Below are 18,198 nucleotides of genomic sequence, written 5' to 3' on the forward strand. Positions count from 1 at the left end.
AACCTGGCCACATGCAAAGAGATTGTCGACACAGAAATGTTAACAGTGGTAGAGGAAATGGATTTATTAGATTTTAATAATCTCGTGGACATCAACGTGGATCATATTATAATTCAAGAAATATTAGAGGAAGAACTTATAATAATAAATCCAGTAATGAGAGTGGTGGTAATAATTTCCTTGCAACTATTGAGAATAATAATGTTTCAACTTCAAGTAAAATATATAATATTGAGCAGTCTGGCCACTTAACTTGGTTATTAGATAGTGGTTGTACAGATCATATAATAATTAATACTGATGAGTACTATCATTCATGTGAAATATTACAACAACCTATTAAAGTAAAAGTTGGTGATGGAAGAATATTAGAAGCTACAAAGGTCGGAAAAATACAAACTTATTTTATGGTCTATGGAAAAGTCTGAAGTTGTTTTGAACAATGTTTTCTATGTCAAAGAGATGAAAGCAAATTTATTGAGCTATTCAAAGATTACAGACAATCATAAAATTGTTTCCAGGGGCGACAATCAAAAATATATAACGTCTATGGAACTATTATAGCTATAGCAGTGAAAGAAGATAGACTGTATAAATTAAAGGTTATATAAATGCAAGTACATTACATGCTAATTTAGTGAAGAAATCAAGTATGACAGTGAAGGAGAAATTACATAGGATGCTTGGTCATATAAACTTTAACAATTTGAATACTATGTGTACAAGTGAATTATTGAAAGGATTACCAAAGGAGATTGAATGTAAGTACATGAAATGTGCTATATGTATTGAAAATAAAATGCATAACTTGCCATTTAAAAATAATAGAAAACGAGCACAGGATATATTAGAAATTGTACACACAGATTTAAATGGGCCACACAGAACTACAGGTTTTAATGGTGAAAAATATTTCTTAAGTTTTATAGATGACTATAGTAAGTTGGCAAAAGTTTATTGTATTCCGTCAAAAGATAAAGTATATAATTGTTTAATGCAGTATGTTAATGAGATACAAAATTTAACTGGGAAAAATATTAAAGAATTGAGATGTGATAATGGAAAGGAATACATTAATAAAAGAGTGTTTGACTTTGCAAGATCAAAGGGAATTATGATTAAATCTTGTCCGCCATATGTGCATGAATTAAATGGCACAGCAGAGAGGTTCAATAGATCAATAATGGATATGTCAAGATGTCTATTGGCAGAGGCAAAAGTGCATAAAAGATTTTGGCCTGAAGTGGTTATGGCCGCAGCTTATTTAAAGAATAGAACATTAACAAATGGCACTATAGAAAGGAAGACGCCTTATGAGATATTTTTCAAACAAAGGCCAAGCATTGAAAATTTAAGGATATATGGAAGTAAAGTATTTGTTAGAACACCAGAGGAAAAGAGAAAATGTAATGGGACAGGAAAGCCGAGCTTGGCATACTAATGGGCTATACAGATGTTGGATATAGAGTATTAATAAACAATAGAATAGTTGTAGCAAGACATTGTGATATAATTGAAGATGATGTAATGTGTATTGGTCTCGATGATAATAGAGAAGAGAAAATGATAAAAGTAATAGCCTAATAAATTGGAAGAAAATTATAGAAGAGAAGAAAGACTAATGCAGAAGAAAATAATGAGAAAATTAATGAAGATTTGAATGCTGAAACAAATGAAAGTTATGATGATAATAAAGTAATTGAAACAAGAAATCGGCGTAAAATCAAGCCACCAACTCGGTTTGATGAAGAATTTGGTTATTATTGTATAACTGTTAACTATTGTGATGCTATGATTCCAGATAATTTTCAGGAGGCAATAACTAGCGATGAAGCAAAAGAATGGACTGAGGCTATGAATCGTGAGATGAACAGTTTGGCAAAAATGAGACCTGGAGACTTGTAAGTAAACCAGCAGACAAACAGCCTTTAGATGTGAAATGGATATACAGAAAGAAAGCCGAAAATAAATTTAAAGCTAGGTTAGTAGTAAGAGGTTTTCAACAAAAAGATTTTATTGATGATATATATTCACCCGTTGCTAAAATGCAAACTTTAAAATTGTTATTGTCTTATTGTTGTCAAAATAATCTTAATATACATCAGATGGATGTTGAAACTGCTTTTTTAAATGGTAAAATTTTATCTGAAGTTTATGTAAAGCAGCCAATTGGTTATGATGATGGCACTGATAGAGTTTATAAATTAAATAAAACATTATATGGTTTAAAAGCCCTCGGGCTTGGTATGAATGTGTCAATAAGTTTTTAACTAGTCTTGGATTTCAGAGAAGTAAATATGACTTTTGTTTATATTTTAAATTGGATACTAATGTGAGTGTATACATTTTGTTATATGTTGATGATTTGTTAATATGTTGTAAAGATGAAAAGGTAATGAGTAATATTAAAATCAAACTGTTAAGTAAATTTACTATGAAGGATATGGGTAAAGTTAAAGAATACATTGGAATACATATTGATTATGATTATAAAAAGAATAAGACCATGACACTGAGTCAGGAATCATATATAGAATCATTAGCTAAGCGTTATAATATAATAAATACAAAGTTATATACTACACCAATGGAAGTAAATCTTAAACTAGAAAACTGTAATATAAATGAGAATGTAAAATATAGAAATTTAATTGGAGCACTTTTATATATTAGTTCAGGTACAAGACCAGATATATCGTTCAGTGTTAATTATTTGAGTAGATTCCAAAATTGCTATAATGAGACACATTTTAAATATGCTTTGCGAGTACTTAAATATCTTTACTTAACAAAACATATAAAATTAATTTATAACATGAATATAAATTCTGATATGTTAGATTGTTATGTAGATGCAGATTTTGCAGGAGATATTGTCAGTAGGAAATCAACAACAGGATTTGTAATTAGACTGTTTGGGAATGTAATATTTTGGAAATCAAAGAAACAAAATTGTGTAACAAAGTCATCTACATTTGCTGAATACATTGCGCTGTCAGAAGCTGTTACTGAAATTAAATTTATAGTTTGTTTAATTAATGAGATTTGTCAGAAAGATTGTAAACCTGTAAAAATATATGAAGATAATATTGGAGCTCAAATTATTGCTAAATACGGAAATTTCACAAAAATTCAAAACATATTGAAGTTCATTATCATTTTGTTCATGAAAGTGTTAAAATTGGTTTAATTGATGTTATAAAAATTGCATCTGATCAAAATATAGCTGACATTTTAACAAAACCATTGGGAAGTAATAAATTTAATAAATTTAGAGATATGTTAAAGTTGTTGTAAAAGTAATTTATCTTTCAGATGGATATTATGTTGAGATAAATATTGGTTTAAATTGTTTAATTAAAAGATGATAATTGTAATATAAAAAAAAAAAAAAAAAAAAAAAAAAAATAAGTTACAATTAATATGTTATACTGAAGGTAATGTTTATAGAGCTATTGTCTTGATATGAGTAGTGTATGATATGATTTAGTTAAAATATAAATGTAAGGAGGCATGTTGAATGGGTACATTTATATTTGTTTAGGGTAACATTTGTTAATATGTAATTTAATTTGTTTTTGTGGCAACACGACTCCACTTCCTTCTTCCTGTCACGGGCTGCCGGCGAGCAGCCACAATAATGTAGTTCTTTAAGTTTATGTTTAAGATATCAAATTAAATAACAGTGATCCGTCATAGTGGTTTTATTAACAGTTTATACCATAGTAGACAACTTATATAAAATATTCAACTAAAAAAGAAAAGTCTATAATACTGTAATCCCATAATATAACTTAAGTAATACTAATTAGTGTGGTCGAAACATTTGGACGATAAAAAGCCCTTGTCTATTAATAACTGAAGTACAGTTTCGACAGTAAACATAATCATATCTCAATAGGAATTAATTTAGACGCTGTCGATGCGCATACCTTAAGTTCTCACAGACTCAAAACTTATAATTGAATTTCCAATCCTTAATTGAATAGTAACATTCAAAGTCCAGATGAATGACGAATTATCTCTGATGAGAATACCTTTTGTATTTGCGCTACTTATTAAGTACGTAGTATTAAAGTACCTACATAAAGTGAAACAGTATGTGCATTGTGCGTTCAACCGATTAAATCTGGTACATCAAGATAGATATTCAAAACTGAATTCAAATCTTATAAATAACATCAAACCTGTTATATAAAACGGTCTCGCTGCTGGGCATGGTCCTCTGCAACTGAGAAGGTTTTAAGTCTAAGTCTACTAGGCTCTAGTGTGAGTTGTCAAACTTCACATACCCTAAAATATCTTGATTACTTCTTACCAATAATTATTATTTAATAAACAAGCGGGTGTACCACCTGATATTAAAGGATCTCCACCGGAAATAAACAACTACGATCACAAAAATCATGGATGCACTGCTGGCCTAAAAGAAAGGAGTGGGAATAAGCGAAAAAGATCTAAGTTTTCAAATATCCCACTTACCGCTAATACGGCTTACCTTCTATTTATACAAAACGCTATATTAAGCACTCATTTCATGTCATATTCATCTGTGAGACATTGATGAGTACCACCACGGTCGAGCAGGAACGTTTATGCCGTAGAGTCTACAGCGTGATTATCTCCCAATAAACTACGTACTCACGTTGTTTACTTGTGGAAACATTGTGAAATTCTTCATAAATGTATTACTATCCATGACACTCTTTGTGTTTTTTTTTTCTTATAATTATTGAAGAAATAGCATGTAGTCAAATAGTACTTAATGCAATCCGACGCCTGCTGTTTTTCTCCTTTAGTCGATGTGACGCTCTGTACACTTTGTTTTATATACGAAGTTCCGATAACGAAAGCAAGTGAACATCCCGTAATATTTAAATTATTAAAGTACATAATATTTTACTTAAGCAGTACTTAAATATCTTAAATTTTATATGAAAGTTTTGTTAAATGCAAAAATACACCAATTAAAGACCAGCTGCCCTAAAAAAACTATCGATATATAACGAGAATATCTTGAATCTTACGATTTGACTATTTTTTGGGGTAGAAATTAGGACTAACTACTTCCTTAATGTTGACGTAAAGCCACGGGTAGAGCCCGAATCGAAAGATTTGTCCGAAACAATGCCATCTTATGTATTAAATTGGAACTAATTGTTATCTCCTATTAGCTACCTAATTATTTGACAGTTTACTCGAGGTCTAAAATTTTTTAGGTCAATAGATGGCGTTGGAAATATAACTGAATAATTTTGGATTGTAATTATAATCTATAATCAATGGCACTGGTTACATCATTATTGTAATTTGTTAGTACCTAAATATAAAATTATTTATTGTGCGGTCATACTTACCATAAATATTTCCTATTTTGAATAAACATATTCCATCCAATGAAATCCCAATTAATGTAAAGCCTTCCCTCGAGCAAGTCTTATGCATTCTTTCCATTTTCCATATATATTATAATTCTCTTTGCTTTCCATACTCTCCGCCGCACAGGTTATAGGCCGGAATATGCAAGGATTTACGCATAATTTCTTTAGATAATCAAAATTAGGTTCAAGACAAACAAGACATCACATTTTAGGTGCTTTTGATCAAATCTGAAATTATTCCTATTCAAGGTTTTCCTTTTGCTTTTTTATTCCATTCGTATAGGTACTGACTTTGGGTACTGACAGGTACTACGTTACCTTTGTTTTCATATTCACCCATCCAAAGACTTTTTGACATATAGCACGTGTGTCTTTTGCTTTTCAAACTTGACATTGGCAGAATAGTCGTATAAACGATACAGCCAAACAATTAAATTGGATAAGATTGAATAGGTCTTTTTAAAAAAAAATTAAACTACCAAAATTTTTATGAAATAAATCATAAATCGTTTCATCTGTGTATGTCTGAATATTTATTTCACTTAGTCTAGCGTCCATCACTAGCTACATCAATTTGACAAATGACAGCTGCATATAAACTTGAGCATCAACTGTCAGTGCCTAGTTGAATACTGGATTCGTGAAATCAAAAATATTACCATTTACTATTTTGTAATTAAGCTGTGTAAAATTTTAGTTAATTAGTTTTACAATGATATATTGTATGTCCTAAAGGCATAATCGTTTATTGTGAGGTTGAATGCGTCCAATACAACATCATGAAATCTGTTTGTTTTGAACACAAATTATTTCATTAATTAATTTGCATCATTTTATGAACTACTACCAAAAATGGAAGGTGGCGAGTGGAGAAACAGCATTGTTAGCCAGCTACAGACGCGAAATAAATATGAGACGGCAGCTTTCCAAGATATTATCGCGTTTCGTAAGTTACTTAACCTATTACTAGTCTTTGTCTTTATTGACATATGAAACATATCAAATAAGAAGATTTATCTCGTGGTGTAATAGTCTATTGTATTCAATGTTCACCTCGTTATATGTTCGTCTTATCAACGCTGTTGTGGTGACTAACCTGTGCCATATTGATAATAGAAAAAAATATCATTACAATAACTATGTTGTAAATAACATCAAGATAAAACTTTCTTAGTAAGTGAGAAACTAATTAAGGATAACTGATGAGTATGACTTGTTTATTCAGTCACAAACTAGCTGATATCAAAGAGAATATGTAACTGTATGTTTAGCATGAAGTCAGGCATAGATTAGAAAACTTATTTGCATCAAATATCTCGTAACAAATTAGTGAGTGGTTTAGATAAGGCATAATTAATTTGTTATGAAAATACACTAGACTAGCTACACAGCTTTTTCTAGTGTGGGAAATTATCTTATACCACAATCACTTTATGAACCATGGTTCTAAGTATTCATAAAAATGTATATACTGCTAGCTTACATAATAATTTAAAATGTTAGAAGACTAGAGATGAAAATTGAATACATATCCATAAATTTGAATACATTTTTACTGTGCTCTGGGTTACCAGTCTAATTATACCAGTTAGTAAAATTAAATTTATTGCTATATTCCACCTATAAATAACTAGTTCAACTCAGCTTGCAATCTTATAAGAATTAAGTGGCATATCTAATATTTCTTATGATAGAGAAGAAAAAACCAATGCTGTGGGTTGCTATTGCCATTGAGTTACAGTTAAATTCCCAGATTAATATATTTCACACACACATTCACACCTTTTATAACTTTTACAACCACTTTCCCCTGTGTGTATTCTGTCGCATGATGTGATAGGGAGCCTATCGCCATATTGGGTAAAAAATCATAGTTATGCCCTATGGGTATGCCCCTAAAGATTAAATTAAATATACTTTAGGGTGAATAACAAGTTAGTTAATATTGGTACTAGAGAGTTAGTTACCTTCAAAAGTAATTGAATAATATTTATTTAACATAAATAGGTTGAAAAATTAACCTTAGCAAATTAACTAAATTCTAAAGTTTTAAATAACCAAGCAATTTTTCATGGAAAATTATAAAGGAATCACTTCTCTATGGTGCCTTTAGTCCGGCATGGAACCAAAAGCTTTAAAAAGTCATATTATTGCTGCCCATTTAAGCTGAGGAATAGTTTGGGGACATATGTGTCCGCTCTTCCTACAACCTGGAATGCATTAAGTGAAGCAATAAGAAGCAATTTTGCAGGTCCACATAACTATGTGACCATCTGGAGATGTTTTTATGCCTTGGTGGTTGACATTTTCTTTAGGCTTCACTTAACAAATGACAATGAAGATGAAGGCGCTTTGTTGTGCTTTAATAAAGAAAGACACTTCTGTTATACTGATTTCAATATTAACCTAATTCTAAAATAAGGAGCAAAAATTATGGGGATGCGGTATAATATTGGAGTAGAAAAACTTTAATATCAATGCTTCACCTGAGATTGAGATGAGAGAACCCAGGACCTCAGAGCGGTGATTTACCCTGCAAACCATACCAACTACACTATCAATGCAGTCTTAATTATTTATATTTGTTATAATTATTATATTGTCATTCCCAAGTTTATAAAAAACATTCACTGAAACTTCAGATGATAAACTTATGTTCTCTATATTTTCAGAAAGCAGGCTGTTTGACAATGTGAATACCTTAAAAAATGAAAATCTACAGCTAACATTAGTCAATGAGAGAATTAGATTTTCGGAACTGACAGTGTAATCACTGGAACAGGTAAGAAAGTTATAAATATTAATCCTAATGATTACTTACTCTAACACAAAATATAAAATATTCCTCATTCAAAAATCATTTTTTGCACTAAAGGTAGCAAAAACCATTTGGCATGATTATAAAATAAAAAACATAATTAAATTTTAGTTTTAAATCTAAATACGAGATATTTAGTATTCTCTCCAATAAAAAACATTATGTTGTAAAAATTATAATATACACATACTTATATCCTATCTTCTAGAATCGAGATTATTCTTATTTGCATATTACAGGTGGGTACTTAAAAAAATATATTTATTGGCCTTTTAATAATCATTATTAACCATTTCTAAGTTTTTACTTTTCGTAAGTTTTTTACTTTAGTGTCCAATATGTGATCCAAACAATAATTAATTGTCAGCATTATTTTTTCCTCAGATAATATTTGCAATAATCAATAAAACTTCAATACTAAAATTATTTGAATAACTATAATGCGACCATTCTTTAAAAGGAGTGAATGAAAAGTTAAACTTACACATTCACTATTAGAGATCCATATTTTACAACACTTAATAGTGTGCACATCATGCCTAATGTCTGTAACAATTGTATTGTGATAATGATGTGAATATAATAATTATCATATTATATTTTTAATCCTTTCCAGGTGGGCCAAGCAATGAAAGAATACAAGCTTTAGAACAAAAAATCTTAGTACAACAAGAAGAGTTGACATCATTGCATAGGCGTCGTGGCGAAAATGCCCAACAAATTATGAGTCTGAATGAGAAAGTACATGACTTAGAAAAGCAGCTACAAGCAAAAGATGTTACGTATGTAAACATTTTTTTCCATAATGTAATGGTGATAAAACATGGAATAACTATGTGGTGGTGGAAGATGTTCCATAAACATGGAATAGTCAACTTTTTCACACATATTTTTCGGAGTTTGTTTTCGTCTTAAGACTTTTGAGTAGGGAGCCAACCGCCATTTCAGACAACAGAAGTTACTAAAAAATGTTAGTTGTATTTTAACTACTTAGTGTTTCAAAAAATATGATTGAACCCATAAAATACAGTGTCCAAAATTTATTATCAAATATAAATCATGAAATCGTGTTACTCTTGACCCTCAAGTCCTTTTTTCCAAATCATATGTTATGTGTCGTGCTTTTTGAGTGTTTTATTAATTATTAATGTTGATATTTTTACTGCAATGGATCGTTCATTAACCCTTACATGTTAAAATAAACAAGTTAATAATAGAAACAAAACTCGTATTTTTAACGTACTTTATAATGGCGGCATGTAATACGCTTAATTTATTATTTAATTTCTGACCAGAAATTAAATAACATGTTCGATGGGTTCAGAATTTCAGAAAACACAGCATTAATAGCGTCACTCCGGGCTGAAATACAAATGTATGAGACGAACATGACTGAGTTACAAGGGTTAAATCAGGTGCTAAGAGATGAACATCAGGCATTACAAATCGCTTTTGCAGCTATTGAAGAAAAATTAAGGAAAGCGCAGGTATTTAATATTCATTGATACAGCTTTCATATAAATATTAATAAAGTAATCGTCTATTAAGTCTTGAAATAACGTGTATTGGCTGAAAATTGTGAGGTATTGGAATGAATTCCTAAAAAGGACAATCAACATTTTTATTAGATGAATAGCCGTAAGTTTTAATTTCACAAATTCTGGAATTTCTATCGCATATTATGGAGATAGAATCGTAGCTTATCATATTATTATGATGATGGAAATAATAGCAATATGTCGTAAAAACACTAGCCACGTTGTTTTTTAATAATTTATTTATGCGATTATGTACACATTTAATATACCAAAGTGTCAAACTGTCGCATTCTAGGAATACTGTGTTAATAATTTCTAATAGTATAACACTAATCTGAATTTCTGACACAGTTTAAAGTTGCATATCTCTAACCCGTTAATATGCTTTAAGTGATGATATACCTATAAAGCGAAATGCCATTCACTCACGTACCCGAAATATCGGATACGAAAAGTCCTTGGAATTCCAACACCGGTTTCTTTGTGGGCAAGTTGTTATGGTAGAGACATTTACGCGGACGATACATGTACACATAAAAAACCGTTTAAAGTTTTTTTTAAAGCTGTAAAGACAAAACACTTTAATCTTTAATGAATTATTTTTCCAGCACATTTTTACTCGTATTTTTTTTTTTTACCAAAAGACCAACTATTTATAATCAATAATGCCCGAAAGCACGTAATCTGCGATGTTTCTGTTAAGCGAATAAAAATGAAACGTCCCGTGGCGTTTGATGTTTAGTTGCTATTGTTTATATAAAGTCAAATATTTTTGGCATAGTAATGGTAGTTGTTAGTACAAACAATTTATTCCAGTAGAACTTTAAATTTTTATAGCATCATTTAAAATTTGGCAATTGTCCAAGCTGATTCGAGGTTGTCTTTTTCATATATCCAGTGTGTTACATTTTTTCCAGCAATATTTCATCGGATATGTCGTACGATTTTACTACTGTGAAACAGTTTATATATACAAATTTGGAAAAATGATATTTTTATGTTACTTTTAGTTACATGATAAAAGGTATTCTTTATTGATATGATGGGAATATTTCTTTTTAACAAATTTAATGCGTCGTATTATTCATCGACTATCGTAAAATGTAACACCCTGTAGTTTTTACGATGCTCACGTGATAAAAGTTGCTATATGAATCTTCCAGCTAGGTATGTCTATGCGTTACATTACTTACATTCAGTTGGACACAAAATTTCGTGCCAGTGTGTTAGCTGTTAGGATAGTATTGATAATAATATATAATAATCATATTTTTATTGTTCTGATTAATGCCTCATTAGGCGTTCTCAATTTCGAGACTAATAAGTGAAAAATGCGTAGAACAACATACTCGTATTTTAAAAGGGTATTAACTTTTTTTTAAACATGCAAAGTGTTTGCAAAATATAAATTTTGATGACAAATGAATTTGTGATTTTAGGATGAAAATCGATCATTGGTGGAACGATTAATAAAGTACAAGGCAAAAGATGCCGATAAAATGAACGAGGAAAACGAACACTTTCTGAAGTAAGTACAAGTTGAGAGTGGTCATATTTTTACATACACACGGCATGACTTTTCAATTTACAAGGTTGTGTCTACACTTGCGTTTTATATTAATTCATAATCATTTAAGATCGAAATGCTTCACCGTAGCGCCTTTGAGGCATTTAGTATGTGGCCGGATTAAAACAGAAAAGGTAATTAAGTCCGATTTATGTCTGTTCACGAAAACAAGATTCTTCTATTAATATATATATTTTTTTTAATTAATTATAACTCGTAATTATTAAAATCACTCAATTGCTGACTGTGTATAATTTTAGCTAATGTTTTCTAATAATTACTGTGACATTTATTTGTTTAAAGAATGTGACTGACAATTTTCGGAACTGTTGCCTTCGCAGTTTAAGCCGATGTGTTTGTGACTACATAATTTTGATACCAAGTTTTTGGGGTGTTCGGTAATGGCATAAATTATTTTGTGTAAGTATTAATCGCAACGATTTTTAGTGAATGTCGCTGCTATCTTAGATCTGTGTGTACAACTTTAAATGTAGAAAAAATATTTGTCATGTATAAATTCGACTGTTGTTTAATAATAAGGAAAATGTTGAAAATTGTTAATAAACACATTAATTATTTCAGCTCTTATGTACGTGACAAATTGTTATAATTGCACATAAATACTACCTGATCTGTGTTTACAGTGTGTTTTTATACATAGACGAATGTTGTGATTAGTGCGGGTCCCTTTTTGTGAGACAGTGACTGAACGCAGCTTATAGAGCTTGTAAGAGTACTCATAATATTTGTTTTGCTTTTTTTTGTTTAATTTCTTCAACAGGTCAAGCAACCCTACCGCGTTTTTCATCAACACATTCGGTAGAGTTAGTTTCGGGTGAGTTTGACATAACACGAATGATGTGGTGGTTTGAAGGCATTGTGGCGTTCATTATTGGACATTTTATACTTCTTCATAAAAGTGGCCCATTAAATTTATGTCTTAACTGCACTCTGAAACTGACTCATGTTGATATTTTCAAATAAATTTATTCTCTCATAGTGTGTATGCATTAAAAAATACATGTGCACTTATAACTGGGTAATGACGTTCATGAATCGCATTGGAAAATTTAATCAAATTTTAATATCTGTCGTGTTTCATACTTTTAATGTTTTCAACTTTTACTGTGTGTGCATGTTTTTCAGTCTGATCGTTTTGGAATATCAAAGTTATCTAAGTTTAAATCTGTTTGTTTATTTTTATAGGTAATTGTGACTTTTTTATCGTGGCGGTTGTTTAATATGCCACTATTATCCGTTTGCGTCATAAACAATGTAAGAATAGAATCATGCATGAATGAATGTGTCTAAAATTTCTCTACACTTTCATCACTATAATTAGTAACTCGATGAATGTGTTGATACGTACCCCATTTATTTTGTATGCAACTGGAATATACACTCCGATTAATGGATTTCCACAATAATACCAAGGTTTTGGTGTGGTTATTTTGATACATAAGTTCGCTTCGTGTTTTATTTTTTATGATCACATATAAAAGCTATTTATACTTTAACTTTTAACATATTGATTGTTTACCCTGTAACACGCATAAATGAAACGAAATAAGGAATGCCAATGTTTTTTTTTTTATCCTAATCAATATTGATGCATGAACCTATTTTTACCGCCATGTGCATAGCTACGCATCGCGTGTTATTAACAATTTTTTTATTGTTTTGTTTTATATTTTTTTGAATCGCATGGTCACATTTCAGTTAATATTCGAGTTGCGGGCCGAATTTAACATTACATTTGCATGTGCCACAGGTTTGTTATCGATAAATTATTTTGTGAGAGGTTTGGTTCTGCGTATTAAACAAGCTATAAGGATTCGGCGTTCTGGTCCAACATGAGATATGGGAAAGAGCATTCGGCGTTCGGGTTACCATTTATAGCTAACGACGGTATTCGCCAACATGGTTACTAAATAAGGCAAGGTGCCTGAAGCTTCAATTATCTTGGTACCAATGTCAAAAGGCGGTAGATGTTGGGTCAATTTGTACAGCTCCGGCGGTATGCGGCATGCATGTCTCTTAACATCGATAGTACTATTGTCAAACATGTCCAATTGTTTCCAGAAAGAAAAGTGACAAACTGCGTAAAGAATTGGAAGAGGCAGCGAGGGACAGCGGTAGTCGGAGTAGCGGCAGCTCTGATGATAAGATAATCGACTCGATGCCTTACTACGCGACCGCGCTACCGTCTAAAGTCGCGTTGAGATTTGTAAGTACTTGATTTATTTACTCGGGGCCAAGTGAGAAGTTGTACAGTGGAATATTAGTAAGATATTAAAGATTGTAACTTTGACTTTACGGATGAACAACACCTCAGTCCCCCCCGTGACCATGAAGGCTGCAAAGTCTTCGAAACGTCGGGAGAAAATAATAATATAAAAAACCGCGATAAAATCCGTTAAATAGTTTTTAGTTTTATTTCAAGACTAGCTTTTACTCGCGGCTCCGCCCGCGTTATAAAGTTTTTCAAGCTAAAGTTTTCCGTTATAAAAATAGCAGTTTCCCGGGAGCCTATGTTCTTCCCAGGGTCTCAAACTGTCTCCATAGCAAATTTCATCTTAATACGTTGGGTAGTTTTTGAGTTTAACACGTAACAGACAGATGCAGCGGGGGACTTTTGTTATATTATTTAGAACTTTTAAGTGAAACAATCCCGTCATACATCATTGTTGCATAACTTTAACCGTTTACGCAGCGCAGGCAACGGAAGCTCTCAAAACTCATATTTTTCCCCGTTTTTGCAACATGTTTCATTACTGCTCCGCTCCTATTGGTCATAGCGTGATGATATATAGCCTATAGCACTCCACGAACAAAGGGCTATCCAACGCAAAAAGAATTTTTCAGTTTGGACCGGTAGTTCCTGAGATTAGCCATTACTGCCCCGCTCCTATTGGGTATAGCGTGATAATATATAGCCTATAGCACTCCACGAACAAAGGGCTATCCAACGTAAAAATAATTTTTCGGTTTGGACCGGTAGTTCCTGAGATTAGCGCGTTCAAACAAACAAACAAACTCTTCAGCTTACATAATAGTATAGATATTAAAAGATTTATGAAATGACTTTTTTATACTGGCAAGGCAAACTGACCCCACTATACCTGATGGTGAATGGAGTGGGTTCCACAGATAGAGTGTTTACTGACTAGATTGTTTGACCCTCGCAAGACAATTATATCGGTCTTTCTGAAACCAATTAGGTATGCACGGGATCCTAAAACACGACACACTTATGTGGACCACTATGGCTAGTTTCACAGCGTGTATAGAGTGGTAGCTCGTCGAACGAAAAAGAGTATTTTACCAACAGCAATGATGTTTAAAATGGATGGTATTCGTGTCACAGGACGCGCACGACGGAGAAGTATATGCCGTAAAATGGAGTCCTACAGATCGGCTAGTCGCCACAGGCGGTGCTGACAGAAAGGTCAAACTATGGGATGTGTCAAAATGTAAGTGTCGTGTATTCATTGAGAAGAAGGTAGATATTTGCTGACTTAATATTTTCTAGAACAACGATGGTCAATGTTATGTACGTTTATGTACAACCTATGTAAATTGGTTGTTACTTGATTTATATTTTTTTAATTTTCTTCGGGATACTGGAACAGTAAATGATAGTTAAGAAATGCAGAAAAGAAACTTCGTTGTTAGAAATTAGATTAATTTTGTCAAAAGGTTTTGTTTTACGGCTGATTTCAATAAACGACCTCAATCTTTATGTTCGATCCAATTTCAAGAATAAATCTATGAATATAAGTCATTGTAAGCATAACAAATAAAATATTCTGTTTGGTCCATTTTAACTATTGATCGCAAAAAGCTATTGGCATCGTATATTGAAATCGACAGTTATTCTACTAGTGAAATATACTAGCTCTTAAAATCTACATTTTCTGTGCAACAATTACCATAACATATGAGCTCTCAAAGCGTTTTCCTTCCAGGTGTAGTGGAGAGTAAAGGTGCTCTGGTGGGATCCAACGCAGGTGTCATGTCTGTGGACTTCGACTCGACGGGCGCCTACCTCGTGGGAGCCTCCAATGACTTCGCCAGCCGCGTGTGGACTGTCGCCGACCAGAGGATGAGGGTAAGTTAACATTCCAATGAGTATTTCTAAAAAAAAAAATTATATAACGAAAAAGTTTTAAGAAATGTTGTTGAATTTTTTTCTATCGCGTCCGTTTTTCTTTTTTTTTTTGTAATACATTAATTCATATATTATTTAATAGAACGAATGTATTGAGACAAACAAAAAAGACAAATAAGATAGAATATTTTGTAACAATATTATATAACTATTTCGTAACGTACTTTTATTCATTTTGAGAAATACTCTATACTTTTCTCCCGTATCTGGTTAAATGTGTTTGGACTATTATCGGAACCGTTTTCAGTCTTTTATTAACGACCGTTTGTATGAAACGATTTTACTCTTCGATCCAATCCCGATAATAAACAAATGAGATTGAATCGATTGTAAACATATCAAAAAACTTTATTCTGATTGGTCGATTTTTGCGATGGATAGAAAAAAGAGTCAATTGGGGTCGATTATGGAGAATGGCAATTAGTAACTTCATATATTTACTATAAGATAAAGGTTAAGAAACATTCACGTATTCGATATTCTCCAGATTTTTATTTTTTTACTCTTTTCATACTAAGGTATGTGAAATCTTATTTTAATCTTTATAAATAAGAGGATGAATATTTAATGGATTGGTCCAATGTTTGAAGGGTACATAAATTAAATATTATACATTTATAAAAATAGAATATAATAATAATAAAAAACTAATAAATAAAATAAGCCTTCATTGCTGTTACTGCTCTGCGAAAGGTATCTTATTATTAATTGTTTCACTATACATAATATCGGCAATAGGTTTGTTTTCTGTAACAGCTTGTCCTGGAATAAAGACCTCCTCCTATAATTTCCATGCGCCTCGTTTTTTACCTATACGTGTCCATTTAAAACCTACTACTTGCATTGCCATCTTACAGCGCTTACCCTGTCTCCCTTTACATCTGTTGTTTATTATAAACCTCATAAGGGATTATCAATTTTCTCATATTCATTCATGTTATTTTTAATTCGTGCGTGTCGTGTTCACTTCCAGAAGGTTGTAAATATTTTGAAAGTTTTATTAAAACTTTATTTTAAGTGTTTGTAACCAGTTTTGTGGACCTAATAAAGAGAAAAAGAAAAAGAAATACTGTTGTAGTATTATAATTGTATGAGAAAGTAACAAGTTACACAAACCAAATCCCGATGCAGATGCGTTCAATGCCTTAATATAAAAAAGTAACAAATTTTGTGTTCTATGATCCGATTTTATGTTTGCTAACGTATATATACGTGGCTTTTTGTTCAAGAAACATATTTCTATTTTTTCTTATTTTGAGTATTGTCGATTTTAGTTGCAGTAATTCCGAAATCGACAATTAATATTAGCATGTTTGATGTTCGTTAGTAATCATACAAAAGCAAAATAAACCGCTTAAACACCTATGCGTTAAAGAAATCACCTTTATAGCTAAGATTGTAATTTTATTATCGTTAATTATTTACCTTTGTATTAAATTATGACTAATCATTTAATATACATATTGAATATAGTCATATTGCCAAGGCAACGCAACTTCCCTATCTTATATAAAGTATGTGCTAATCAAACAAAAGTGCAATCGCAAAACGCAAGTAAATAAATAACTTTGTTTACAACATCTAACCGTTTTATTATTTGCATATTCTACATCCTAGAAACTAGGAAGAGCTGGTTTTGAAGGATTTATTATTCTCGTTTATACTTCTCTAGTGCCTAAAAAGCAATATATTATATCGGGATAACAGAAAAATGTCAAGGTATATGATCCGATTTTAAAATATTTAATAAACCTTTATAATCTTCATTACTTAATAAAATACTTATATGTGTTCAGCTACACGTTGTATGCCTGACCAAACGCATACAATGTTTGAAACCTACAATATTTATAACATGCTAATGCATATTCTGCTACCACGACTAAGCGTTTTGTATAATTCAATGGCAACAATGTATTGGATTTTTAACCGCTTTGTGGCTCTGTTTTATATGGAGATCTATCAAAGTATTATAAAAGCAAATTAATTGCCCCTGTGCTTGGTATTGTTTATAATTGTGCAAATCTGGAAAAGTATTTATCAGCTAAGTAAATTAATTTTTATATCATTAAGGAAACTATGTTTTTCATAAGGATTTTTGTGGTTTAAGGACCTTACGCCACAGCAGTGCAGCGAGCACTTAGCGCGGTCTTTCCCTTGCACTAAAATGTGTAAAAAAATATTTTAAAATAATATAATCTATTTATAACTACGTATAAGTATGTAAACAAGAATATTATAAATTTTAAAGGTTTCCGTAAAAAAAGGGTTATCAAAGACACCTTATAACAAAACTCCGACACGCCTTGTCACTGGTATCTCTCTGTATGTATGACAAATAAGTAATATATGACAAAGCGAGTAAAGTATGGAATTGCAGGATCAACTCACATTGGCTGGTTTTTAAATTATGTTTCAAATTATTTTTTTTTATTTTTTGCGTGTCATTCACCAACACAAAAAAGTATATTGCTGTAATAAGCGCAAACTTTCCATAGCACCGCATGGAACCACTACACAGACGAGATTCCAGGTAAAAACTAATAACCTATAAATAAAGAGATACGGTTCCTACTTACCTTATAAAGGCATCATAATCTGATTAGAAGTAAGGAACATTTTGCTTTTCATCCCGACCCATTTAAGTTCCACACATGACTGTACCCACCTAAGGTATATTGTAGCGCTCTTTTGGTCTAATAACTGAGAACATAACGTGTAAC

General features: G+C 31.5%; 1 protein-coding gene across 1 annotated transcript in view; it reads left to right on the plus strand.

Annotated features, from left to right (window-relative positions):
- The first annotated feature begins 5,966 nt into the window (after positions 1–5,966).
- LOC115444242 (autophagy-related protein 16) overlaps positions 5,967–18,198 on the plus strand; it is a 156,507-nt gene continuing 144,275 nt past the window's right edge. Inside the window, 10 exon segments of the mRNA XM_030169941.2 lie at positions 5,967–6,327; positions 8,054–8,134; positions 8,137–8,163; positions 8,816–8,981; positions 9,524–9,686; positions 11,177–11,265; positions 12,086–12,139; positions 13,387–13,531; positions 14,672–14,777; positions 15,273–15,415. Of these exon segments, the coding sequence (XP_030025801.2) occupies positions 6,234–6,327; positions 8,054–8,134; positions 8,137–8,163; positions 8,816–8,981; positions 9,524–9,686; positions 11,177–11,265; positions 12,086–12,139; positions 13,387–13,531; positions 14,672–14,777; positions 15,273–15,415 (1,068 nt within the window). The 5' untranslated portion in view covers positions 5,967–6,233.

The sequence above is a fragment of the Manduca sexta genome, chromosome 21 (assembly GCF_014839805.1).
Source record: "Manduca sexta isolate Smith_Timp_Sample1 chromosome 21, JHU_Msex_v1.0, whole genome shotgun sequence".
In the NCBI taxonomy this organism is placed as follows: domain Eukaryota; kingdom Metazoa; phylum Arthropoda; class Insecta; order Lepidoptera; family Sphingidae; genus Manduca; species Manduca sexta.